At 63.7% G+C, this 25,705-nt stretch overlaps 1 protein-coding gene across 1 annotated transcript in view; it reads left to right on the top strand.

Moving 5' to 3' along the window:
* LOC118901170 (SCO-spondin-like) overlaps nucleotides 1-25,705 on the top strand; it is a 49,793-nt gene that overhangs the window by 9,192 nt on the left and 14,896 nt on the right. The window contains 57 exon segments of the mRNA XM_036864260.1: nucleotides 55-124; nucleotides 127-169; nucleotides 244-353; nucleotides 701-743; nucleotides 745-860; nucleotides 962-1,049; nucleotides 1,136-1,305; nucleotides 1,512-1,685; nucleotides 1,688-1,744; nucleotides 1,952-2,167; nucleotides 2,618-2,842; nucleotides 3,595-3,683; nucleotides 3,739-3,971; nucleotides 4,103-4,254; nucleotides 4,367-4,507; nucleotides 4,596-4,769; nucleotides 4,872-5,019; nucleotides 5,607-5,644; nucleotides 5,647-5,762; nucleotides 5,891-5,945; nucleotides 6,842-6,934; nucleotides 7,262-7,480; nucleotides 7,603-7,702; nucleotides 8,315-8,496; nucleotides 8,584-8,724; nucleotides 9,750-9,823; nucleotides 10,599-10,662; nucleotides 11,953-12,037; nucleotides 12,039-12,106; nucleotides 12,408-12,560; nucleotides 13,620-13,796; nucleotides 13,851-13,973; nucleotides 14,605-14,784; nucleotides 15,590-15,844; nucleotides 16,169-16,330; nucleotides 16,664-16,916; nucleotides 18,319-18,365; nucleotides 18,548-18,718; nucleotides 19,022-19,153; nucleotides 19,379-19,396; nucleotides 19,399-19,485; nucleotides 19,488-19,537; nucleotides 20,799-20,893; nucleotides 21,585-21,637; nucleotides 21,878-22,087; nucleotides 22,090-22,106; nucleotides 22,148-22,268; nucleotides 22,406-22,485; nucleotides 23,435-23,604; nucleotides 24,205-24,230; nucleotides 24,233-24,250; nucleotides 24,361-24,552; nucleotides 24,642-24,812; nucleotides 25,072-25,197; nucleotides 25,200-25,271; nucleotides 25,561-25,646; nucleotides 25,648-25,658. Coding sequence (XP_036720155.1) covers nucleotides 55-124; nucleotides 127-169; nucleotides 244-353; nucleotides 701-743; nucleotides 745-860; nucleotides 962-1,049; nucleotides 1,136-1,305; nucleotides 1,512-1,685; nucleotides 1,688-1,744; nucleotides 1,952-2,167; nucleotides 2,618-2,842; nucleotides 3,595-3,683; nucleotides 3,739-3,971; nucleotides 4,103-4,254; nucleotides 4,367-4,507; nucleotides 4,596-4,769; nucleotides 4,872-5,019; nucleotides 5,607-5,644; nucleotides 5,647-5,762; nucleotides 5,891-5,945; nucleotides 6,842-6,934; nucleotides 7,262-7,480; nucleotides 7,603-7,702; nucleotides 8,315-8,496; nucleotides 8,584-8,724; nucleotides 9,750-9,823; nucleotides 10,599-10,662; nucleotides 11,953-12,037; nucleotides 12,039-12,106; nucleotides 12,408-12,560; nucleotides 13,620-13,796; nucleotides 13,851-13,973; nucleotides 14,605-14,784; nucleotides 15,590-15,844; nucleotides 16,169-16,330; nucleotides 16,664-16,916; nucleotides 18,319-18,365; nucleotides 18,548-18,718; nucleotides 19,022-19,153; nucleotides 19,379-19,396; nucleotides 19,399-19,485; nucleotides 19,488-19,537; nucleotides 20,799-20,893; nucleotides 21,585-21,637; nucleotides 21,878-22,087; nucleotides 22,090-22,106; nucleotides 22,148-22,268; nucleotides 22,406-22,485; nucleotides 23,435-23,604; nucleotides 24,205-24,230; nucleotides 24,233-24,250; nucleotides 24,361-24,552; nucleotides 24,642-24,812; nucleotides 25,072-25,197; nucleotides 25,200-25,271; nucleotides 25,561-25,646; nucleotides 25,648-25,658 — 6,740 coding nt within the window.

Here is a 25,705-nt window from a genome sequence, read left to right as displayed (position 1 = left end):
GGGAGGCTGGGTGCTGCGGAGGAGTCTGGCTGGTCCACCGGGGTGTGCCCGCAGGTGAACGCCCACCGGGCCGGCTGGGCCCGCGCCCGCTGCGGGGTGATGCTGCAGCCGCTCTTCGCCCGGTGCCCCCAGAGCAGCACTGCGAGTGGTGTGTGCATGACACCCGCGGGTGAGAGCAGCAGGCCTGGGGAAGGGCGGGGCGTGGAGGTGGCGGGCGCTGGGCCCGAGCGCTCCCTCCCTCAGATGTGATTCAGGGGGCGACTGTGAGTGTCTCTGCCCGGCCATCGCCACCTACGCAGACGAGTGTTCCCGGCCCGGGACCCACATGCGCTGGCGCAGCCAGGAGCTCTGCCAGTGAGTGTGCCCCGCCGTTGGTCCCCGATGCCCAAACCCACCACACGTTCAGCTCCTTCAAGGATACTTCTCCTAGCCTGAGAGCCAGCCATTCGTTCATTCAAGGGCAAATACGTGTGGAGTGCTTACTGTGCGCTAGACACTTTCCTAGATGAACCAAACATGATGAAATTGCGGCTCTGTGGAGCGTGCACTTTGCAAATAGCCTTGGGAGGGGCTCGGCAAGAGTCTACGCCACACACCCCCATGCCCTCCCTGAGTGTCGCCTCAGGCTGGCTCGCCTGCTGCTGTTGCATCCTGGTGCCCTTGCACCTCAGGGACCCAAGCCTCTCTCCTCTCCACCCAGCTCTGCAGTGTGAAGGGGGCCAGGGGTATGAGGCCTGTGGCCCCATGCGCCCCCCCCCCCACCTGCCATGACCACGGTCCTGAGCCTGGGTGGCACTGCCAGGCCGTTGCCCGTGTGGAGGGCTGCTTCTGTCCTGAGCTGCACTGCGTGTAGGGTCAGAGTGGGCAGAGGGGAGGGGCCCACAAGGCCATGGTGACAGGGCTGGCACAGAGGCCTGCTGCGCCCCTTTTGCCAGAGCCCTGCCCTCTGTGATCTCAGGAGTCTGCCTCGAGCCAGCTCCCTGCCCCTGCGAGTGGCGAGGCAGCTTCTTCCCCCCGGGCACCGTACTGCAGAGAGACTGTGGCAACTGGTGAGTGGGGGGCCTCGGGGGGAGCCCTGTGCCCTGGGCTGGCTGAGCCCAGTGCTGCAGCGGGTCCCAGGACACTGTGTCCTCAGCACGTGCCAGGAAAGTCAGTGGCTTTGTGGGGATGATGGTAGCCGCGGTGAGGGGCCGGTGCCTGGCGGTGCGGAGGGAGAGGCCCCATGCCAGGAGAGTGGGCACTGTGTGCCCCACGGGTGGCTTTGTGACTACCAGGATGACCGTGGCGATGGCTCAGACGAGGAGGGTGAGTGTCCTGGGTGGCAGTGGCCAAGCGGCGGGTTAGTCCTTGAAAGTGTAACGGAAGCATGCGTCCTAGGGTGGCTTCCTAAGCTGCTGCTCTTGTTATCAGCAGCTGCGACTTGTGGGCAGGGCTGTTCTGGTTTCTGGGTTTGGGGGCTTCTCTGGGACCCTTTGTCGGCGTCCTCAGCCTGCCTGCCCTCCCCACACCAGGCTGTGCCACCCCAGGCCGTGGGCAGGGGCAGATGTCTTGCAGCTCTGGCCACTGCCTGCCCCTGGCCCTGATCTGTGATGGGCAGGGCGACTGTGGAGACGGGACGGATGAGCAGGGCTGCCCGTGCCCCCAGGACTCACTGGCCTGCGCTGACGGGCGCTGCCTGCCCCCGCCCTGCTCTGCGATGGGCACCCTGACTTTCTGGACGCTGCTGACGAGGAGTCCTGTCGGGGTTAGCGGTCCCTACCCCGGACTCCAGCCCACCAGGCGTCCCCTTCCGAGAGACCCATCTTGTGGGTCCCCACCTGCCTGCCTCCCCTCCTTCACCAATCCAGCTTCCGGCTGAGAAGTGGGCACCTGTGGGTGTGTGAGTGAGGGCACCCCAAACAGTGAGGAGAAGGGGCAGTGCCCCGGGACCAGCGCCTTTCTCTGGCTACAGGGCAAGTGAACTGCACCCCTGGGGAGGTGTCGTGCGTCGATGGTGCCTGCGTGGGGACCATCCACCTGTGTGACGGAATCTGGGACTGCCCAGATGGAGCCGACGAGGGGCCTGGGCGCTGCCCGCTCCCCTCTCTGCCCACTCCCCCGGCTGGTACCTTGCCTGGCCCCTCCGCTGTCTCCAGGGAGACTGCACCTACACCCCAGGCGAGCGTCAGCCCCCGTGAGTCTCCTGGAGGGAAGGGGGTGAGAAAGTGGGGTCTGGAGGCCTGGAAGGGAGGGGACAGCGCCTCAGAGGGAGGCCTTGGGGCAGATGCTGGGGGTGGGAAGGAGCAGGGCCCAGACTCAGCCCCCTGGAGACACCGGAATGAAGGAAGTGAAGGGCGTTTGAGGGGAACTGAAAGAGTCCAAACTTTATTCCCAGAAGTTCAAGGCCCCCCTCTAAACCGACTGGCGTCTAACGGGAATTCTTGGAGGCGGCGGGAGAGCTTTTGGAAAACCAGTAGGGCAGCAAAAAGCGGGAGCGGCTGGACTTGGGGAGGGCCGGGCGCAGGTAGGGGGCCGGAAGGGCCTGGAGGGGGAGCAGAGCCAGAGGCGGTGGAAGGGCCCTGCGGCCTGCAGGCCTCCCCGGGCGCCCCGCCGGGGTGGAGCGCGGAAGCCCCCGCAGCGCCGCCCTGCGGCCCCGTCGACTTCGCGAGCGGCGGCAGCGGCGAGGGCGCCCCGCGGGGCTGGCGCTGCGACGGCGAGGAGGACTGCGCCGACGGCGGCGACGACAGCGGCTGCGACCGGCCCTGCGCGCCGCACCTCCCGCCCTGCGCCCGCGGCCCGCTCTGTGTGGCCCCCGCGCCGCTGTGCGACGGCTCGGACGGGGACCCCGGCGCCTGCGGTGAGAGCCCGGCCGGCGCGGCCACGCGCCCAGCGGGCGGGGCGCCCTCTCCTCCCGCCCCCACCCGACGGACCTCCGCCCCCTGCGCTTCGCGGGGGCGCTCGCTAGAGAGCGACTTAGGTCTGGGGGCCGCCGAGTCTAAGCGAGTTTTGTCCTCCTTGAATCTTTTCCCGGAAACTCTCTTTGGAAACTTTTGCCCGCCTGCCCAGCCCGGGGGAGAGAAGAAAGGGCTTTTGTCTTTGCCCACATTTGGGCTGGATGCATTAGAGGGTGGGCAGTGAGTGACTCTGCCGCAGTGTGGGGGGGGCAGTTTGGGGGGGCTCCCCCAGCTTCTCCCTACCAGGCCTCTGTGTCCCCGCAAGTCAGACCTTCACGGCCTGGCCACCTGGTGGCGGCTGGGCGCTGTCCACAGGCCCCATCTCCTCCCCTGTGGCCTGCCCTTCCTGGACCCCTCACAAAGGTGTCTGAGCCAGGCCATGTCCCCTGAGGGTTTTGCCTCATACCCGCAGCCCATGCCTTCGGCTCCCCGCCCCCCTCTGCAGGCTCCTGCCCCCCTGCGGCAGCCTCTTCCCCTGTGGTTTGGCTCCCCAGCTGTGCCTGAACCCTGAGCGGCTCTGCGATGGGCTCCCCGACTGTCCGCAGGGCGAGGATGAGCTGGGCTGTGGTAGGCACACTGTTCGCCTGATGGAGGCCAAGGCTGGGGGGGCCTGGGAGGTGGCTCTCACTCCCACCTGTTTTGTCTCCCCTTCCCCTCAGAGGGCTGCCAGTCCCAGGAGGCCCCAACAGGACAGGGCTTCCCTGCCCAGGATACTCCTACCCGGATGGCCTCTGCCTCAGCTTCCAGCTGGTGAGGGTGGGGAGCGGGTGGTGCCCCCAAAGCCCTGACCCCATTCCCTCCCCAGGTGTGCGATGGGCAGCCTGACTGTGAATTGGCGGGGGAGGCAGGGCCCTCCTGGGAAGAGCAGCGCTGTGAGGCCTGGGGCCCCTGGAGCCCATGGGCGCCGTGCAGCCAGACGCGTGGGCCCGGGGTGCGGGGCTGCAGTCGCCGCTGCTCGCCGCCCAGTCTCCCGGTGCTGCGGCACTGCCCGGGCCCCGAGTACCAGACTCAGGCCTGCTTCACAGCCGCCTGCCCGAGTGAGGGGTCCTGGGCACCAGGAGGCCAGTGGGGTGGGCGGGGCCTACAGAGAGCCGGAGGGAGGAAGGCCCTGGTCCCCGGCCCAACCTCACGGCCCGCCTCCCCACTGCTCGGCCCTTCCTCCTCACTGTGGACGGTGAATGGACCTCCTGGTGTCCCTGGTCCCCGTGCTCTGAGCCATGCAGGGGCACCAGGACCCGGCAGCAGCAGCGCCACCCACCCCGGAAGGGCGGCCACACCTGTGCCATGCTGCCTGGGGACGCTCCCAGCACCCGCCAGACCAGTGAGTGGACGGGAGGAGGGCACGGTGGGTGAAGTGTGGAGGGGCTTCTGGCGGGCGGCTTGTCCCTGAAGGGGACCCACCCTCGATGACCTCTGGTTTGGCTTCGTCTCAGGACCCTGCCCTCAGGACGGCTGCCCCAGTGTCACCTGCTCCGGGGAGCTGGTGTTCCATCCCTGTGCCCCTTGCCCTTTGACCTGTGATGACGTCTCTGGTCAGGCCGAGTGCCCCCCTGACCGGCCCTGCAGCAGCCCAGGTAAGGGGGCTCTGGGCCTGGGGTACGGCGGGCATGTCTGCCGGGACCGAGCTCTCCGCAGAGAAGCCTCACCCTGGGCCTTCCCTAGGCTGCTGGCGCCCTACAGGGCAGGTGCTGGGTGACGAGGGGCGGTGTGTGTGGCCACGGCAGTGCCCCTGCCTGGTGGACGGCACCCGCTACTGGTGCATCGAGGCCGACTGCCGGCTCTGCATCTGCCAAGATGGACGGCCCCAGCGCTGCCGGCCCAACCCAGACTGTGCCGGTGAGGCCCCCCGGCCCTTCCTGAGGGGTCTCTGGTCTCCTCCCAGACCAGCCGGCGGGGCACCCAGCCCTGCTGCGGCCCTGACCCTTGGCCCTCCCTCAGTGAACTGTGGCTGGTCATCCTGGTCCCCCTGGGCCGAGTGCCTGGGCCCCTGTGGGAGCCGGAGCATTCAGTGGTCCTTCCAGAGCGCCAACAGTGCCCGCCTCGCTGGCCGAGGTCGTCAGTGCCGGGGCATCCACCGCAAGGCCCGCAGCTACTGCACCCGCCAGGGACCTGCGGGGACCTTGACCTCACCTCCATCTCCCACTTGGGAAGCCACCTGTGCTCAGGGTGCTTTCACGGGCACCACGGACCCCAGATAAGGACCCCCGCGCTCTGTGCCCCTATTAGTCTAAACACCAGGACTCCCAGCGCATCTTTGGGGATCCCTGGCCTTCTCCTGCATCAGTTTTATGCCCTGGAGGTCCAAAAAGGGGATGTGGGGAGCCCACAAGTCCAGGGATGGGTATGGGCCCTCCGGTTTGCACCTCGTGCCTCTGGAGGTACCTGGGGTGAGGCTTGTATGGGGAGTAGCTATATCTGCCTGTCCAGCCCCCTCTGGGACCGCTCCGCTGGCACAGCTTGCTTCCATACCCCTCTCTTGGGCCAGCTGCAGTGTCTCGGGTTTGGGGTGGGGTCGGGGTGACGGGGTGACCAAGTGTTCCCGTTGGCCCAGGACTTTCCAGGTTCTATCACTGGAAGTCCTGAGTCCTGGGAAACCCCTCACTCCGGGCAAACCAGAATGGGGTGTTTGCATAGCTGAGCCCACTCACCAGGTGAGGGGCGGCCCTCCCTCCCCAGGTGCCAGAAGAGGCCCCGTGAGGGCTGTGAGCAGCACGCCGGGTCCGCCGAGTGGGGGATCGCTGGCAAGAGGGCCCCTGCGGGGTCTGCGAGTGTCTGCACGACAGCACGTCACGCTGCTCCCCCTGCTGCCCGCTGGGCAGCTGCCCCCAGGTGAGGGGGAGCAGGGGCCCTGGGGCCAGGGCAGCGGGGGCGGGGTGAGCTGTGTAGAGGCCAGGGTTGCGGGTCGGGCCAGGCAGGTGGCCAGTTCAGCACGTCTAGCCTGACTCTTGTGCCCGCAGGACTGGGTTCTGGTGGAGGGAGTGGGAGAGTCATGTTGCCACTGTGTCCTGCCCAGTGAGTGGGTCTGCGGGGTGGCAGAGGAGCCCCAAGGGGAGGAGGATGGCGAGGAGTCAGAGGGAGCCACAGGTGGCAGCACCGAGTCAGGGGGGCACCGGCTACCCCAGCCTCAGGGTGATGGGAGCCTGGGTCCTGGATGCTGGGGAAGGAAGGGGCCCTCTGGGGTGGGGCTGGGGGAAGAGCGCTTGTCTCTGCTCTCCTAAGGCCGGGCCTCAGTCTCTGCCCACCTTCTCTGACCTTTTTGGGGTTTTGCCTCCCCTGTGAGGTCACCCTTGAGGGCACTTTCTTTTCTCTGGTTCTGCTGGGCCAGATCTGGTTCCTTCCCTGTTCCCCCTAAGAGCAACCATGACAAAGTTGGGCTTTTCAAGAGCATCTTTACTTGGAAACTGAATTATAAATAAAACAGAAAGATACAAAGGCTCAGAAACTGATGTGTCTTTGGGCCCAGATTCCATATCTTAAAAGTGCACCCATAGGCTGCTGAGGTTAGGAGAGAGCCCGCATGTACAGTTGTACAGGTGGTTCACTGCACAAGTTATGTGGCGAGTGGTGGCTAGGCTCTAGCCTGGAGGACCGCTTCCATCCAGAGATGCCCTTTTCTCGTGCCCACAAGGGTACCCTATTAGCGACAGCAGCCCTGGATTAGGAACTGCAGCCGCTCAGTCCTGGCCCCTGAAGTGGCTTTGGACTGGCGGTTTTATTCTACATTCTCTAAGTATTCAGTGGAAGTGAAAACCCCCAACTCACAACAAGGGAAAGAGGATGGGCTTTTCCAGCTGGGGAGCTGTTCCCAAAGCTTCTGGGAAGTCGTGGGAGAGAAAGTGCCGCAGGAAGTGGAGAGAGGTCAGGGAGCTGGGCCAGGGGCTGGTGTGAGCCTGAGTCTCCCCACACAGGAGAGAACCACACGGTCTGCCACATGGCCCCTCCAGCCCCAAGCCCCCAGATCGGGGCCCCTCTGATCACCCACGTTCTGCCTCCCCCTGGAGGTAAGGGCCACGGGCTATCGTAGGGCGGAGGGGGGATGTTGCCCAAGGGTTGTCCAACCTGGGAGGGGAAACAGGATCGCTGGGCTATAGCTCTTGCTTCCATGGGGAGGATGGTTAGCCTAAGGATCTAGACGTCATCCCAGCCTAAGTTGCCTCTCCATCCCTGCCTTCCCTGCACCAGCCTTCTGTCCCTGTTGACACCACAAGGTCAACTGTGTGGGCCCTTCAAATCCCCCAACTCCCCTTGTGCCTTCCTAACTATGCCCCTAGCAGGCTCCTGCCACCCTCTGCCCTCCCCCAACTCCAGCCCCTCTCTCGTGCACCCAGATCCCTGCTGTTCTCCCCTGGGCCTGGCCCGACTCCCCGAGGGGAGCCTGCATGCTTCGGCCCAGCAGCTGGAGCGCCGCACCTGGGCTGCCATCCTAAGGCCTCCCATGGGGGCACCTGGGCAGCAGGGCTGGAGCCCCGTAGAGGATGCTTATGCTCAGTGGCACACCCAGCCCCCCTACTTGCAGCTGGACCTGCTATGGCCCCGGAACCTCAGTGGTGCGTGGGGAGGGGGCAGGGGCTGGAGGAGGAGGTGGAAGACAGTGGATGGTGGTAGCGGTGGCGGTGGAGGTTGGTGGGCTGAGGGTAGTGTTCACTCTGACCCCTGCCCCTCCCCCCAGGCATCATGGTGCAGGGGGCTGGGTCCTCAGACTTGCTTCAGTTCAGCAATGGTGGTCTACACTGGCACAACTATCGTGACATCCTGCCTGGTATTCAGCCTCCACCCAAGTTACCACCCATCTGGACCCCCTGGGCCAGAGACCCACCATGCCCCTTTGTGGGATGCAAAGTCTTTGTCCCTGAGGGGCTTCTAGTATCCAGAAGGACATTGCCTGTTTTAGAGGCTTGTCCAACACCTGTTAGTAGCAGGGACAGTGTTCCGTGGAGCAGGGGGCTTGGGGATCACTGTCAAAGGGGCATCAGAAACAAGCGAAGTGGCTCAGACACGGGGCAGGTGTGGGAAGCTCTACTGTGGAGGGAGGGGGTTGGGGTGACATCAAGTTCACTGAAGGCCTCACAACCCGTGGAGAGCAGCCTGGGCACGGCCCTGCCCTCGTGGGGTTTGCTTCCTCCCCAGGGAGACAGTATGTTCGCTCTTAAACGCTTGAGGAGCACCTGCTGTGTCTGGGCACTGGCGTGGCCCTCGGGAAACCAGGACCAGAGCCCCTCAACCTTGAGGGACCTGGATGGCTTATGCCAGGAGAGCATGAGCTCTGGGAAGGCCAGGTCCATGCCATGAAGGTTGGGGGATGGGCAAGGGGGACACTGGGGAGGGTCACGGTGGCAGCCTGAGCGGAAGGCCGGCTCGAGCCTCGGTGAGCAGGGACCCCTGTGCCCACAGCTTTTTCCTGGGAACCGGGATGACGTGGCTCCCGCAGTGTGGACGTTTGGCCGGATGGTGCAGGCGCGGTACATCCGGGTGTGGCCCCTCGATGTGTACCTCGGTGCCGCCCCCCACGGGGAGGCCAACCATGGCATCCCCCTGCCGGCGGAGCTGCTGGGCTGTGAGCCAGGTACAGGCTGGGCTGGGGGCGGGAGCGGACAGGAGGGACGGGCAGGACCCCTCAGCCATCCCCCTGCACCCGTGTCCCCACCGGCAGCGCCCCCGTGCCCGGGGGTTGGGCACTGCTGTGCCAGTGGCGAGTGTGCCCTGAGGGGGGCCCCGCGCGCTGGTGTGGAAGGCTGCGAGGCCGGCTCCGATGAGGAGGGCTGTCTGCCCCCACCCGCAGGCACTGGCAGGCGTGGGGCACCCGGCTACCCCGCTTAGCCTCGTAGGGTCAGCCTTGTGGGAGGTACCTGCGCCGCCTTCACCCGCGAAGTGCCCGTGGGCCCGGCGTGCTGACCTGCTGCAGACGGGTGCCTTCGGAGGGCCCTTCCCGCTGTGGGGTTCTCGGCGTCTGTGCCCCTGTCCTAGAGTCTGGAGGTCAGTGGTTCTCGGCGTCTGTGCCCCGTCCTAGAGTCTGGAGGTCAGTGGTTCTCAAAGTGTGGCCCCTGTCCTAGAGTCTGGAGGTCAGTGGTTCTCAAAGTGTGGCCCCTGTCCTAGAGTCTGGAGGTCAGTGGTTCTCGGCGTCTGTGCCCCGTCCTAGAGTCTGGAGGTCAGTGGTTCTCGGCGTCTGTGCCCCTGTCCTAGAGTCTGGAGGTCAGTGGTTCTCGGCGTCTGTGCCCCTGTCCTAGAGTCTGGAGGTCAGTGGTTCTCGGTGTCTGTGCCCCTGTCCTAGAGTCTGGAGGTCAGTGGTTCTCGGCGTCTGTGCCCCGTCCTAGAGTCTGGAGGTCAGTGGTTCTCAAAGTGTGGCCCCTGTCCTAGAGTCTGGAGGTCAGTGGTTCTCGGCGTCTGTGCCCCGTCCTAGAGTCTGGAGGTCAGTGGTTCTTGGCGTCTGTGCCCCTGTCCTAGAGTCTGGAGGTCAGTGGTTCTCGGCGTCTGTGCCCCTGTCCTAGAGTCTGGAGGTCAGTGGTTCTCAACGTGTGGCCCCTGAAGCCGCAGCATCAGCGTCACCCGGAAGGTGGTAGCAGTGCAGAGTCTCAGGTCCCAGCCTCAACCTCCTGAGGCAGACACTGTGGGGTGGGCCCCAGCCACCTGGTTAACAAGCCTTCCAGGGCATCCTCGCCTTTAGGACCACTGTGGAGAGCATCCCCTTGCCTAGGCTTAGCGCGCAGTGCCCGCCCAGGTTCCCCGCCCCAGACCCACCCGGAGATGACCCCCTGCCCGGATGCGGCTCTGAAGCTGGGCGAGCCCCGGGAGTCCCCTTGGTTATTTTTCCTCTCAGAGTCCCGTCCACAGCCTGGACCCCGGCCCTCTCCTCCACCCAGCCTGGGCAGCTGTCCCCCCCCAAGCCCAGGGAGGTGAGTGGGGAGACTCGGGCCCAGCGGGTGGGGTGCAGGGCCTGGGGAGCTGGCCTTGGCGTCCTAGCAGCCCTGTGTCTCCCTCTCTTCACGGTCAGCCAGCGTTGCCTCCCTGTGCGTCCTTGCTGCTGCTTTCTGGGTCAGGCCTTCGGCGCTGAGCCTCCTGGGGGCCAGCCTGCTGCTGGGCTGGGGGCCAAAGGGATGGCCAGAGGGGCAGGAGCACAGGGCAGATGCCTGGCCTGGAGGAGTTTGGGAGACAGGAGAGGCCCGCGCCCGGTAGTGAGGTCATGCCCACCGGGCAGGCACCAGGGCATCAGGTGCTCAGAGCCACCCTGAGCCCAGAGTCCCCAGAGGCTTCCTGGACGAGGCTTGAAGGATGGGGGGTGAGGGGGCGTCTGTAACGTAGAGACGAGGGCGGGCACTCTCCCACTGGAGAACAGCCCGGTTGGGACCCTAGAGGGGAGGGTGACCACGGCACTCAGGACTTGCGTGGGTGCTGGAGGGGGGAGCGACGGGGGTTTGGGGGAGACAGCCGAGTGGATCCCCTCAGGGGGCAGTGAGAACAGCTCCTGAACTCCTGGCGCCTGGGGGTGCCGAGCCCTGAGGTGTTACAGAGGAATGAGGCTCCACACCCGGCTCTGCCCTGCGGGGCGGGGGGCGGGGATGTGGGACCCAGTGCATCCCCATGGGAATGAGAGGCAGATGCCGGGACACCGGGCGGGGCAGCCCTGGGGGCTGGAGCTGCGCAGGCAAGCTGAGCCCTCTCCCTCCGCAGGGGCTGGCAGAGGCAGGGGCTGAACGCTGGCGTCCCCAGCAGGGATCACCCGTGCCCCGCACAGGTATGTGCCCAAACTCCAGGCCCCCTTCCCAGCCCCCCAGCCCGCCTGTTCTTTCAGAGCAAGGGGCTGTTACTCCTCAGAGTTCAGTCTTCTGACCTCTCTCGTCCCCTGACTGAGCAGGGTGGGCTTGGGGAGGGAGACGTGGTCACCGTGGATGCCTTGGCCGGGTCCTGCCCCTGCCCACCATCCTGGACTCCAGGGTACGAGGCCCCGGCTGGTCCCCAGGGCTGAGCCTGTGCCCTGCAGGGTGTCTGCTTCCCCCAGAGCCCTGGCCGGGCTGTGGGATGCCGCCTGGCACTCCCTCCGCTCGCCCATTTGCCCGGCCAGGCACCCCTTTCTGGAGTGTTTGCACAGGGAAGCCAGGGTCACCAAGTTAGCACGGTCCTGACTAGGACAAGGAAGGGGCTCCCTGTGGCTGTGTGCCAGCCCCCCGCTCATGGCCACCTGGTCCTTCACCTGCAGGGGAGCCCAGGACAGCCATCTTCAGAGAGAGGTGGGCTGGCGGAGCTGTCAGGGCAGCTGGGTGTGTCCTGGCCTGACCTTCTCTCTTGCGACATGTTCGGCCCGTCTCACCACCTGTCTGGGCCTCAGTTTCTCCCTCTGTGAGACCAGGAGCACTTATAGACGACCCGTATGGTCCCTTCCCGAAAGTTCTGAGGAGAGCTATCCCGGAGCCTGGCCAGCCCGTGTTTCTGTGTCTTTTGTGAAAAGCAGATGAAGCAACTTGTACCATCACTCGGGTCTGCAACATGCAGACTCACGTGACGAAGTCTAATCTCATTCTAAGTCTGGTTCTAGAAAAAAGGCTGTCTTTTGAACATGAATCTCTTGTCAGCAAATGAGAAGCTCAACCCCCTTTTCACTGTAGCTGCCAGGAGGCTCACAACCGATTTCTTGGCACCACTGTAGCCACGGGCAGATCCTGAGTCTCTGGTAGCATTTGCTCCTTCTGCTGCCATTTGTGTCCCCTGTTCTTTTTCTCCTTAAACGTTTTACTTTATTATAGTGAGTTTGACTCGGAAGCTGCCATATGTGTCTTCTTGAGAGGAGAGTACAAATCTCATTCAAAACTAAGCGTTTCTTCTACTTTCAGTTAAAACCCTTCTTGTGCTCCTGGGGCTACTGAGGCCCATTTCCTTTTTGATCTGAAGCCCCTCGGAAGGTGGGGTGTGGGCTGTCCTCACCCTGCACCACCTCGAAGCCTGGGAGACACTCTGGAGGGCCCACGTCAGCCTCATCTCAGGGAAGGGGGGCTGACGGGCCTCACCCCTCTCCCTCCTGCACCCCCAGGCAAGGGGCCAGTGAGTCTTGCGTCCACATCTCACCCAAGCCTTGGGGAAACTGTGCAGACCGAGACCACTACCTCTACCTCCCAGCCTGAGGCCAGAAATGGCAGCCGTGACGGTGCTCCCGCCACACCCGATGACGCCTGTGGCTCCTGCTGGCAAGATGCCTTCTACCTGTAGAGACAACTTTCTGGGTGGAGGGGTAGACAGAGGCCCTGGGAGCTTGACTGCTTTGCTGCAGGTCACCCAGCTCGAGATCAGGGATCTGGTAGGACCAGGCCTAGGACCCAAGTCTCCTGATGCAGTTCCCTACTTTTCCATGATCTCAAGAGAGGCAGGAAGTGAGGGCCCACCGGATGTCAGGAGGGAGGTTGGGGGCTGCTGGGAGGTGACTGAAGGAGGGAGGATAGGGCGGGGGGGGTGCGATGCCCCATCAGCTGGCTGTGGTGATGCCCACAGGACAGAGCATTGCCCCGGGGCCCTTCCCGCCCGTGCGGTGCAGCCCAGGCCAGGCGCCCTGTGAGCTGCTGGGCTGTGTGAAGCAGGAGCAGCTGTGTGATGCGGAAGAGGACTGTCTGGACGGCTCCGATGAGAGGTCCTGTGCTGAGCCTTTGGCCCTGCAGGGCTCTCCGGAGGGTCTGGTGTCATGTGGGTGGTAATGGCAAGACCGCTTTAGGCTTGAGGAAGTCCCTGCCCCCATTTCTAACAGATATGAGAAGGTCCTGAGAGAGGCTAGAGGCAGCAGGGAGTGGAAGGAAACTGAGTAGGTAAAAATAGCCAGGAATGTGTGTGTCTTTGGGGATAGTGAAGAGGGGGCATGGGATAGGTGTTTCATAAAACCTCTCTGACCTTTGAGGATACTCATTTACCCATCCATCACCCATCCATTATCCATCCATCCATCATCCACCCAACCATCATCTATCCATCCATTCATCCATCCATCATCCACCCAACCATCATCTATCCATCCATTCATCTATCCATATATCCATCCATCCATCATCCACCCAACCATCATCTATCCATCCATTCATCTATCCATATATCCATCCATCCATCATCCACCCAACCATCATCTATCCATCCATTCATCTATCCATATATCCATCCGTGCATCATCCACCCAACCATCATCTATCCATCCATTCATCTATCCATATATCCATCCATCCGTCATCCACCCAACTATCATCTATCCATTCATTCATCTATCCATCCTTTCATCCATCCATCCATCCATCCATCCATCCATCAAAAGTAGATCACTGTGCTCAAAGCCTAGTCTTCCAATCAAGAGAAGAGAGATCAAGCATTAACCAGTCATAGGAAGGGGCACTCCAGAGGGTACCCATCAGGAAGGGATACCTGGGGGAGTGAAATGTTCTTCTAGACACTCTGGCTTCTCTCTGGACACTCCAAGAGCTGTTGTCAAAGAGAGAGACTGTGTGAGATCGTGTGTGGACCAAAGACCCCATGATCTCACCCGCATATAGTAGAGGGAAGCCTGCACTGGGTGCAGGAGGCATCAGGAGGAAGGGGAGGCCAGAGCCTTGGTCAGCAAGTTCTGTTCTGCACTTGGCTTGGGGTTGAAGGGGCTTGGTTTATCATCCTCGGTTTATCAGCCAGAATCACTTGTGTGGCTCTCTTCCCCTCCCCCACCCCTGGCACGGGCAGCGAGCACTGTGCCCTTCCCGGTGCCCACCACGGCCCTGCCTGGGCTGCCGGCTTCGAGAGGTCTCTGCTCGCAGAGTCAGCTGAGCTGCGGCAGCGGGGAGTGTCTGCCAGCCGAGCGGCCCTGTGACCTGCAGCCCGACTGCCAGGACGGCTCGGACGAGGACGGCTGTGGTATGTGCCGGGCTGGGGGGGCACCCTCTGAACCCAGCCCACCCGGCCTTGCAGTGGACTGTGGGCTGGCGCCCTGGTCTGGCTGGAGCAGCTGCAGCCGGAGCTGTGGCCTGGGCCTCGCCTTTCAGCGCCGGGAGCTGCTGCGGCCTCCCCTGCCTGGGGCAGCTGCCTGCCCAGGTAACGGGCATCCCCTCCCAAGCCTCCCCGGCCCCCCAGGTGAGACACCCGCACGGGGGAAGTGCCCCTGCTCTCCTTTGAGACCCGTGTCCAGGCTCCGGGACTCTAGGAAGACAGCCCCCCCTGAAGCCCCAGCCCTGCCCTCTTCCTGCCTGAGTGTGGGAACTGGAGCAGCGGCCGGCCCTCCTCAGAGCGGGGCTGTAAACAGGCTGCGCCCCTGGTGCTGGGCTCTGAGCCGGAGGCCCTGCAGCGCTTTCGTTCTGTGGATCCGAGGCGGGGGCCCCCACCCTGCCTCTCCTTCCATCCAGGGTTTCCCTCCCGGGGTCTCTTCCGCCCCACAGCTGGCCTTCTATCTGCTGCTGCCGCGGGCGCCCTGCCCCAGGATTCCCGCCATCCTAGACCCTTTCCAGGGACCAGAGCCTTTGCCCCTAGAGATCTTTCCCCAGGTCACCACCACCTAGGGGAGGCTTCCTGGGACAGGAAGGAAAGCTGTGGAGTCCCCGGGCGCTGCCCTAAGCCGCCCCGCTGGCCACTGCCCAGGCTCCTCTCTGCCCCTTGGCCCTGCTCCCTCTAGCACGGTCGCACCTCCTTGGGCTCACGTGGTCCACCTCCGTTCTTCTGTCCCCCGCAGTGGCCGGGGCGTGGGCCGTGTGGGACGCCTGGGGGCCCTGCAGCGTCTCTGGTGGGGGAGGCCATCAGAGTCGCTGGAGGAGCTGTGTGGACCCCCCGCCCGAGGATGGTGGTGCCCCCTGCCCCGGGGCCTCCCAAGAGAGGGCACCCTGCGGCTTGCAGCCCTGCATGGGTGGCACAGGTAAGGAGAGCTGGGCTGGGGCGGGGGCATCCAAGGGGGGGAGCCCTGTAGGGGTGGGGCCGGCCTCCCACTGCCCACCCTACCGGGTGCCCATCTCCCCCCTGAGAATGGCGGGGTCGAGGCTGCTGGTCACTCTGCCTGGGTGGTCAGCAAAGCCTACCCATCCGGGAGGCGCCCTGGAACTGGCCTCGATGTGTGGAGCTTTGTGCGGGGAGGAGACGAGGGCCTGGACCCAGGCTGGCCTGGGGGGCGCAGGGTGTCTGAGAGCAAGGTGTGGGCATGAGGCTATGCCTCATGTGGGGGGGCTGGAGGGGGCCGGTCAGAAGCTTTTAGGGGCCAGGACTGCTGTCCTCTTTCCGCTGCTGGCGCCCCTCAGGCAGAGCCGTCCCAGCAGAGGTCTCTGCGTCTCACTGGTGCGCAGGGCGACGGGGCAGCGGGCAGAGCAGGGGAGTTGGGGTGCAGGCATGGGTCCACGGGGGGTCTGGGCCAGGCTCTTGCAGTGGAGAAGGGCGGCTGGGTGTCTGAGGGGACTCTTGGGTTTCCACATTGAGGCTGAATGAAGGCCAGTTGTTTAGAAGGCTCTGGAAGTTTTGATCTGGGAGAAAATGTGAGGATGGGCAGTGGACATGTCGAGGTGCCAGCCAGGTCCACAGACAGAGGTGGGGCCCCAATGAACCAGATTCAGCGGAAGGCTCTGCTCCGAGAGGGAGATCTGGGCTGACGGTGGAGGTCCCTGAGGGGCAGAGCCCACACTCATCCTCATGAGCCCTTCCGTCGCCCCCATAGCTTCTCGGAGCTCACCCAGGTCCCCCGAGCCGCCCCGCCATGCAGGGCCCCGTGCAGTGTCCTGCCCTTTTCCCTGCAGAGGCGCTGGGCTGGACACCCTGGGGTCCCCAGTCCACCTGCTCCCGGAGCTCCCTTGTCCCTGGAGGGGGCCCAGGCTGGCGCAGCCGTTCCTGGCTCTGCCCCAACCCCGGGGACACGTCCTGCCCAGGAGAGGCCACCCAGGAGGAGCCCTGCAGCCCCGCTGTGTGCCCAGGTGTGGCCCCCTCTGTCCCTGGTGTGTCTGGGGCCCTCGGGTGAGGTGAGGAGCAGCTGAAGAGAATGACCCTTCGGGAGGGGCGGGGGCAAGCCTGGCTATTGTCCAGAAGCTTCTCCCGGCCCCCAGTCACAGCCCCAGGAAGCCCAGCAGGAGATGAGCAGGGTGGGCCTGGCCTGAGGGAGCGCTGGGGGCCTCGCTGGAGGAGTGGATGTTGGTGGGGCCGAAGCTGCAGGTAGGACCCTGCACGGCGCCAGCCCACACAGCTCCAGACCCTCGCAGGGCCATGCTCGGCCCCCTCTTTCCTGCGTCCCTCACGGTCGACTCCACTCTTCCTGACGGTAGCCGGCGGCTGGGGTCTGTGGGCTGCCTGGTCCACCTGCTCAGCGCCCTGCGATGGAGGCGTCCAGACACGCGGGCACAGCTGCTCTGCCTCAGCTCCTGGGGACCCCGGGTGCCAGGGACCCCACAGCCAGACCAGGGGCTGCAATACGCAGCCCTGCACAGGTGCCGAGTCCCCTCCCATCCTCCCACCAGGCGCGTCCTGCCGGCCTCTGGGGGTTTGACCTTTCGCCGCCTACCTTTGCATGGCACCGAGCTCTGCCTCCAGGACAGGCCATGCCTTGAGCTAAGAGAGACTGTGCCCGATTTCCTGGGTCTCCTCCAGCCCCCAGCCACCGGGGACCAGGCAGGGCTATGCCCTGAGGGAGGGGGCTTCATCCGACTCTCTGTCCCTCTGACTGACTGCCACCTGTCACCTGCGTGCAGGTTCCCCCGCCCCTCCACCTCCCTGCCCTTCCCGCCTGCCCCTGCTGAGACCCGCTCTGTCTTCCCGTCCAGCCCAGTGCCCAGGCGACACGGTGTTCCGCTCAGCTGAGCAGTGCCACCAGGAGGGGGGCCCACGCCCTCGGCTGTGCCTGGCGCAGGGCCCTGGGGTGGAGTGCACCAGCGTCTGCACCCCTGGCTGCGCCTGTCCCCTTGCCCTCTTCCTGCACGACGCCAGCTGCCTGCCCCTGAGTCAGTGCCCCTGCCAGCTGCGCGGGCAGCTCTATGCACCTGGAGCAGTGGCACGGCTGGACTCCTGCAATAACTGGTGGGTACCAGCGTCGGGATGGGGGTGGGGCTTGGTGGCTCCAGAGGTGGACAGATGTGGACTCCCACACACCGGGGGGCTCAGCATGCCTCTGTGCTGCCAGGCCTGGGCCCTGGGAATGCTGAAGTGAACTGGATGCTGCCAGGCCTGGAGGGGCAGGCGTCTGTAGGGACCTTCGTGCTCATTTGACTGATGGGGAGACTGAGGCTCAGCTGGGAGAGGCGATTTATGATGGAACTAGAGCCTGGAGTGGGGGCGTTCTACGTTCTCCTTCCAGTTACCTCTGTTTCTCTTTCCTGAGTGTAATGCAGTTCCTGGGGTGCACTTGCTTTCTGCTCAGAAACCTTAAAGCACCCAACCCTCAAAACTGATACCAGGATCTGCCAGCAGAGGGCGCGCTAACCCCGTTCCCTCTGTTTTTTTCAATTTTCCGTTCTTTTTTCTTTCTTTTCAGTTCATTTTCTTCTTCCTTTTTATTTTCTGTCCCCTGGTCCTCCCCCAATTCCCTCCTTCATTCCTCCTCTCCCCCTGCCCCTTTCTCTTTTGCCTTTTCTCTCTTAGATTTTTTTTTCTGGAATGTCCACATATTTGACAAGTGGGCTTTAAAACATTTTTATTGGAGAAAAGTAAAAGGGAGGAAATACTCAAGAGAAAGATCCAGGAGACTCAAGCTAGTGTCTACTCCTTCTGAACAGCTCCTAACTGGCCCCAAAGTGTCGCTCAAAGTCATTTCTACACAGTGTTTAATAAATACAAATGGAATAAAAAGTATGAAAAGACGACTTCGTTTTTGTTTTTTTTTTAATAGTAATCTTTTATTTGTTTATTTATTTATTTATTTATTTATTTTTGGCTGTGTTGGGTCTTTGTTTCTGTGCGAGGGCTTTCTCTAGTTGCGGCAAGTGGGGGCCACTCTTCATCGCAGTACGCGGGCCTCTCACTGTCGCGGCCTCTCTTGTTGCGGAGCACAGGCTCCAGACGCACAGGCTCAGTAATTGTGGCTCACGGGCCCAGTTGCTCCGCGGCATGTGGGATCTTCCCAGACCAGGGCTCGAACCTATGTCCCCTGCATTGGCAGGCAGACTCTCAACCACTGCGCCACCAGAGAAGCCCGAAAAGACGACTTCTTGATAAAATCGTGGGACAAAGGGCAGCACAGTACCTGGGCCGTCAGGGAGCTCACGGAGGGTGGAATTGCGGTGTGGGGGGGGCTGGGTGAGAATCCTTGGTCACTCATGCACTTCACATGGGACACAGGACAACTTGCTTTACTTCCCAGACCCTCGGGTTCCTCTTCTGTGCGGTGGACACCGTGGTTCTGGCCACTTCTCCCTGGGGGCAGGTGCACAGGGCTCCAAGGGGCAGGGGCTGATTGTGGCCTCACTGGGCCCTCTCTCTGCAGCACCTGTATCTCTGGTGTGATGTTGTGCACCTCGGAGCCCTGCCCAGGTACCCCCATGCTCGGGGCCCAGGGATGGGCAGTGGTGGGGTCTCAGGGACCACAGGGGATACTGGCCCCTTCAGTAATCAACCTGGTGGTGTCAGGGGTGTCCCAGGAAGTTGGGGGTCCAGGGATGACTTGACCTGGTTTCACACGTTCTGTGCCTCTCCCCCAGCACCCGCCCTGGCAGTCGCCTGTGGCTGGAGCCCCTGGACCCCGTGGAGTCTCTGCAGCCACAGCTGCAACGTGGGTGTTCGGCGGCGCTTCCGGGCAGGCACTGCGCCCCCGGCTGCCTTCGGGGGGACTGCGTGCCAGGGTCCCAACATGGAGGCTGAACTCTGCAGCCTGCGGCCATGTGGATGTGAGAGCTGGGACCCGTGTCCTCAACCCTCGTCACTCCCCACGCCGGACCCCAAGACAAGTGCAAGGGCCTTCCCTAGGAGATGCCATGAAGGTGTAGTTCCCAGAGAGCCCTAAGAGGGGTCCTCCCTGGAGGCTGGCCCCGCAGGGGGGACCTCCAGGTGGAATCCTGCAACCCCCCCAAGAAGGGGGGAGGTCTCCTGGGCTGGGTGCGAGGCTGCAGGTGCCTGGGATCCAGAGGGTGGAGTGACTGGGTGTCTGGGTGTGTGAGACAGGGCCTGCAGTGACCTGGGGTGACACCCACTTCCCGGTGGGGAGTGGGGCCCCTGGTCTCCGTGCTCCGTGCCCTGCGGGGGTGGCTACCGGAATTGCACCCAAGGGAGTGGCGGGCCCAGCCCCGTGGACTTCTCCACCTGTAGCCTGCAGCCCTGTGCAGGTGAGGGCACCCACCTTTTCCTCCACGCCCTGCCCTCCCTTCTCATCCCCACACCACCCACGGCCCTGTCAGCCCCTCCCTGTCACCCCAGGGACCCTGCTCCCTGAGCTCCCATGCAGCCCCACGACCTTCCCGGCCATGCCCAGAGCTGATGCCTCTCCCAGGTGGGACCCTGGGGGAGAAGTGAATGTGCCCAGGCTGAGCTGTCAATCTCTGTGTCCCCAGGGCCAGTGCCTGGTGCGTGTCCCCGGGGAAGCAGTGGCTGGACTGTGCACAGGGCCCTGCCTCCTGTGCAGAGCTCAGTGCCCCGAGAGGGACTGACCAGCCCTGCCACCTGGCTGCTGGTGCCCTTCTGGTGAGCATTCCCTGCCTGACCTCCTTGGGGCCTGGGTAGGGGTAGAGCCAAGGGTGTGGGTCTGGAGGCAGGGAAAGCCTTGCAGAGTTGAGGACAGAGCACTGAACTCAGGGCGCGTGGCTCTGCTCTGCCAGCCCCGTGACCAGCACGTGACCCCGGGCGAGTGGCATTCAGGTATGGGCCTCTGTTTTCCCGTTTGTAAAATGGTGATTGGTCTGGAAATTCTTTATGATTCGTGCCTGCTTGAGTGCTCGGTCCTCTTACGTTATCACCAGTTATTTATCGAGCACTTACTGTAAGCTCAGTCCTGGGCTGGGCTACGCTGTGGGGAAGAGCAGGCTCTGCCCCCAAGGAGACTCCAGTCTGGGGAAAGCAGACCCAGAGCCCCTACAATGAAGACAGACCCACGTGATACACAGGAAGTGAGCTCTGCATGTTGCAGAGCACGTGATGCAGACTGGTGGGGATGGGGTCCAGGACGGTGGGCTTCCCGGAGGAGGCGGTCCAACTTGACCATCAGAGATTAGAGGATGTGGAGAGCAGGGAGGCAGCCACTCCAGTTGGAGGGTGGTGGGAACCAGGGCTGGCAAATGCAGCGGGGGATGGTGGAGTTTGGACAAAAGCTCACGGGACAGTGGGGAGGGCTTCCAGAGATGCTGCTGAAGCTTGGGGCTTGGTAGGGACAGACTCCAGTGAGGGCTCAGGCTGTTCCACTAGCAGCTCTGTGACGTCAGGCTGAGTATTCTCATGCCTCAGTTTCTCCACTTGTAAAACTGGGGTAATAGTGTCCCTGGTCATGGGAGTCTGTGAGACGGTAAACTGCTTCCCAGGGCTGCTACTTTCAGGACATCTGACTTCGAATCATGTGCTGGCGGATGGCTGTGTTTTTAAAGTTGAGCCCCTAGCAACTTCTGTCCAAACCCCCTGTGCATGTAGTTTCATCTGATTTTGTTTTGTTTCTTTTTACGTCGTTTTGTATGAATTGCAATTTTCATACTTCGTTAGTTGATTTCATGGATTTGACAGTTCAGTCTTGTGTCCTGCAAGTGGAGACGGTCTTTTCTCCCAGAAATCGGGGGTCTGTGCCCTTCCCCATGGCCCCTGCACCTGATGGTGTGTGTTTCCCCGATGCTGGGAAGTGGGAAGAGACTTGATGTTTGGAAGGAGGGTCCATGGTGTTTGAGGGAGGGCGCCTGCCAAGTGGGCGCTGAGCTCTGATAGTGGGGGGCAGGTGGGGAGAGAGCAGGCCAGGCCGGAAACCGGAAGGTGATGGAGGGTTTTTGGTTTCAGAACAACGTGTGTGTGCCTACCCAGGACTGCCCCTCCGCCCACGGGGGACACCTCCACCCCCCAGGCCGTGCTGTGATTCGTCCATGTGAGAACTGGTGAGACCACCTCCCCCTGCAACGGCCCCAAGACCCCAAGGACCCCTCTGTCTCTCCTGAGCGTCAGGGGGTGTTGGCCTCCATGGGCCTTGGAGACACCCCTTCCTACAGGCACAGCGACCAGCTCTCCGGGGCCAAGCCTGCTTGTGCCCCTCGCCCGTGCCCTCCCCTCCAGTCTCCCTCTTCCCTCCCGTCTCTGTCTGCTGAGGCTGCCTCAGCTACACCGAAGACGGGGTGGCTCGAACACAGAGTTTGTCCTATCACAGTTCTGGAGTCTAGAAATCTAAGATCCCGGAGTCGGCAGGGCTGCTTCCTCCTCAGGGCTGTGAGCGAGCATCTGTTCCAGGCCCCTCTCCTCTTCTGGAGTTTGTGGGCAATTCCTGGTGTTCCTTGGCTTATAGCTGCATGCCTCCAATCTGCCTTCACGTGGCCGTCTCCTCCTTGTGTTTTCACATCATCTCTTCTGTGTGCACCTATGTCCAAATTCCCCCTTTGTATAAGGACACCAGTCATATTGGATTAGGGTCACCCTAATGGCCCCATTTTAACTTGATCACCTCTGTAAAGACCCTCTCTCCGAGTCAGGTCACATTCTGCGGTCACATTCACATATTAGGCCTCCAACATATGAATCTGAGGGGACACATTCAGCCTCTAACAGCGCCCTGACCCTCTGCTTCTCCTCCTCCAGCTCCTGTGACTCTGGGCTCATCACCAACTGCACCTCCTGGCCTTGTGAGGAGGGTGAGAAGGGCGCCTCTCCTGACTTCGCCCCTGCAAGCTCCCTCTGCACCCACTGCTTGCCGCAGTGGGTCTGCATGGGGCCGGGGCTGGGGGCTGGGGATGAAAGCCCTGGGGAGAGGTGGGCACAGGGAGGAGGGATGCTCTTGTCCTGTGCATCACACTCTGCCCCCAGCCCTTTGGGTCCCTCCAGCCTCCGCTTGCTCTGTTCTCTCTCTGCCTATCCCTGCTGTGCACCCCCAGGTCAGCCCACGTGGTCACCCTGGACCCCATGGAGCGAGTGCTCGGCCTCCTGTGGCCCTGCCCGACGCCACCGGCACCGCTTCTGCACCAGGCCCCCGGGCGTTACACCATCCAGCTTGGCACTGCTGCCCCCACTGGCTTCAGCCCCACCCCTTTGCCCAGGCCCTGAGGCAGAGGAGGAGCCCTGCCTCCTGCTGGGGTGTGACCGTGAGTCCCGTGGAGCCCAGATGTGGCCTCTGCGCCCTGTGGATGCCTTCGGCCTTGCACCAGCCAAGCCCTCGCCACTCCTGTGTGGGCGGCCTCCGGAGCCGGACCCCACCCCGGGGCCTGGGGGATTACTGCGAGGGGCCTCCGGCCCAGGGGACCGCCTGCCAGGCTCTGCCATGCCCAGGTACCTGCCGACAACGGGGCTGGGTCAAGGAGCAGAGGCGGGGAAGCTGCAGGGAGCATGACGGGGAGACGGGCCGGGGTGGGCGACCCACTGGGCGACCCACCCAGCTCTCTGCCTATCCTTTCCCCTCCCCCCAGTGACCAACTGCACCGCCATCCAAGGGGCCGAGTACAGCCCCTGTGGCCCTCCCTGTCCTCGCTCCTGTGACGACCTCGTGGTGAGTCTGGGTTCTTGAGGGTCACTTTGCGGGACGGCAGGGTGTGGCTTTGGGGTGTGGCCCCTCTGACCTGGGGTTGCCCCGCAGTGGTGGGAAGGGGCGGGGTCAGCGCCCATCAGGGTCCCACTTGTTCCGGAGAGAAGTGGGAGCGAGCCTCACCCAGCAGCCCTTGCCTTCCTTACCGCAGACGTTTCTCAATTTAAACGTTTTATGACAGAAGCAGCATAAACACATAGGAAGGGGCAATCATCCCGTTATATCATCGTAAACCCCAGGGGCGTATCGGCGCCCAGACCTCGCCTCCGTGCGCGCGCATGTGCGCATGCGCCTGCGGGGGTGCGGGGCTATCCTCTGAGCTCCGCCCAGGACCATGGAGAGGGACACGGGCAGGCCGCGGGGGTCTCTGTGCAGCGGCGCCTGCGCGGTGGTGAGGAAGCCGACCCGAACCAAAAACGCTGAGAGAAGTGCTGGGGAGAAGGGACGTGCTTGGAGGCCCCGTTCGGACCTGTCCAGGGAGGTCGGCAGGCTCCCACACGGAGGCAGGACGAGGAGGCGGTGCCTGGTCCCGGCCTCCCCCAGGGAGCCCCAGCGCCTCCCCAAACGCTCCCTCTCCCCCCAGCTTTCCAGTCGCCTGCGCCCTGCGTTCTAGGAGGTCTGGGAGATGCCTCGGTCCGCACTCAGCCCTCCATGGGGTTCACGTTTGGAGGCCACTCCGCCCAGGGCAGCTCCTCTCAGGCTCCCCTCTCCCTCCCCCTCCTCCCCTGGAGGAGAAACTCCGGTGGACGCGCGGCCTAAACTGAGTGTAGAGCGTTACGGTTCTGAACCGGAGCCTCGCACCTTCTCCGCTCTGCCCCCCTCCCCCTCCCTTCATCTTCCCTCCCGGGCGCCCCTTCCCGGTCCCCTCGGCCCTGCTTTCCGCTGACCGGGGCCCTCCCTTGCTGTCCCCCAGCCCTGCGTTTGGCACTGCCAGCCAGGCGGTTACTGCCCGCCGGGCCAGGTGCTGAGTGCGGACGGCGCTGTCTGCGTGCAGCCCAGCCGCTGCAGCTGCCTGGACCTGCTGACCCGGGAGCGGCACCGTCCCGGCGCTCAACTGGCGAGGCCCGATGGCTGCAACTACTGGTGAGGCGGGCGTGTGGGCAGGATGCAGGGGTGAGGGTACCAGGTGGGCAGGATGCAGAGGCAGGGGTGAAGGCACCGTGTGGGTGGGATGCGGGGTGCAGGGACAGGTGCAGGGGTGAGGACACGACTAGTCCACTTTGTGTCTCGTGCCCCTGAGCTCTCCCGGTCTCAGCGGATGCACGCTAGGCTCCCACAAGCCCTGAGGAGATGTGGCAGGCGCCCTAACCCCTTGTCTGACAGGTGGGGAAACCGAGGCAGCCAGCTCCGCAGTTCCGGGAGACTTTGGAGGGCTGGGCGTGTGCTGTGAGGGGGGAGGGGGCGGCGGTGTGGTGTCTCCTCCCGCTGTCTGGCCCCTGTCAGCAGCAGCGACCTGTGATCTCTTCCCCATGGGACAGAGTCCGCAGGACACCTGAGAGGGCCCTGAGTGGGACAGGGAACAGGGGCTGGAGGCGCTGGAGAACGGGAAGGGTGGCTGAGACCCCAGAGGGAAATGGGGCCGGGGTGGGGGAGGGAAGGGAAGGCCAATTAGGAGGGGTGTGTGTGGAGGACCCAGCGGGACTGAGCTGCCCTCTCTCTCCTGTGCCTGCGTGCCCCGCCCAGCGCCTGCTCGGAGGGCAGGCTGACCTGCACGACCTGCCTTGCCCAGGTATGCACCCCGCTCCAGGGGAGGTGAGGAGAAGCAACCCAGGGGCGCAGAGAGGGTTGGGGCCGGGGGAGGGATGGCTGCACCCCAATGCCCACCATTCGCCTCCACAGTGCCTGGAGTCTGGTGCCCGTGGTCGGAGAGGACAGCGTGCTCCCAGCCCTGCCAGGGCCAGATGAGGACCCTCTCCAGGGCCTGCACCTGCCCGGCTCCTCAGCATGGAGGGGTCCCATGCCCCGGGGAGGCGGGGGAGGCAGGGGCCCAGCATCAGAGGGAGACCTGCGCCAGCCCCCCTGAGTGCCCAGGTGAGATGCCCCACTAGGTTGCTCCAATCCCAATAGGCTGGGACCTCTTGGGCCTAAGGCAGCTGGATGATTTTGTCTTCCTGGCACAGTGGATGGAGCCTGGGGCCCGTGGTGACCATGGTCTCCCTGTGACATTTGCCTGGGGCAGTCCCATTGGAGCCGAGCATGTAGCTGGCCCCCCACTTCTGAGGGAGGCTGGTCCTGCCCTGGGGGCCACAGGCAGAGTCGCCCCTGCCAGGACAATTCTACTCAATGCACAGGTGAGGGCTTCTGTGGAGCTCTGGGGGGGTCCCTTGTAAGGCTAGGAGATGCTGCCTCTGACCTTTGACCCCCCACATACACACTTGCATGTCACTTTCTTTGAGGGACAGCCCTTAGGTCACTCACCCTGTGGAACTGGGGCAGGGTGAAGGTCCAAGCGGGTGGTGGGCATAGCAGGAGGGCTTATCTCCCAACAGTCGGGATACCCCAGGATGGACCCCCTCAGCACCCACCCTCTCTGCTTCCCTCCTGCTGTAGACTGTGCAGGTGGCTAGGGTCTTCTCCCTTGTGGGCGGCCCTGCCCCCACTCCTGCCAGGACCTGCCCCCCGGGGTCGTGTGCCAGCCAGGCTCGACAGGCTGCCAGCCCAGCTGTGGGTGCCCCCCGGCCAGCTGTCCCAGCACGGCCTTTGTGTGTCCCCAGCCCAATGCCGCTGCCAGTACCAGCCCGGAGCCATGGGTCAGTGCTTCCCCTCCCCCTCCCAACGGCCCCCTGAGCATGGCAGCACCCGCCTGCCTGGCCCCTGCCGCTCTGCCCACAGGGGCCAACCTGGGGCTGCGGGACGGGAATGGGCAACTTCTGCATCCTTGGGCTGGTCCAGGTTGGGGCTTCCATCTCCTGCGTCCAGGATCCGGGTCCCCATGGGGTGGAGTCTGGTAGGGAGGGAGGGAGGGAGGGAAGGAGGAGGCAGTAGGGTATGATGGGGCTGAGCGGTCTGAGGTGCCCGCCCCCACTCCTGTGTCCTCAGGGATCCCTGAGAACCAGAGCCGGTCCGCAGGGTCTGGGCTCAGCTCCTGGGAGAGCCTGGAGCCCGGGGAGGTGGCGACTGGACCACGTGAACAACTGGTGAGCCAGGAGGGTGAGCCAGGGAGGGGGTGGGCTGCCAGCCGGGC

The sequence above is a fragment of the Balaenoptera musculus genome, chromosome 9, assembly GCF_009873245.2.
Source record: "Balaenoptera musculus isolate JJ_BM4_2016_0621 chromosome 9, mBalMus1.pri.v3, whole genome shotgun sequence".
NCBI classification, from domain to species: Eukaryota; Metazoa; Chordata; class Mammalia; order Artiodactyla; family Balaenopteridae; genus Balaenoptera; species Balaenoptera musculus.
This window is presented reverse-complemented; position numbering and strand designations above follow the sequence as displayed.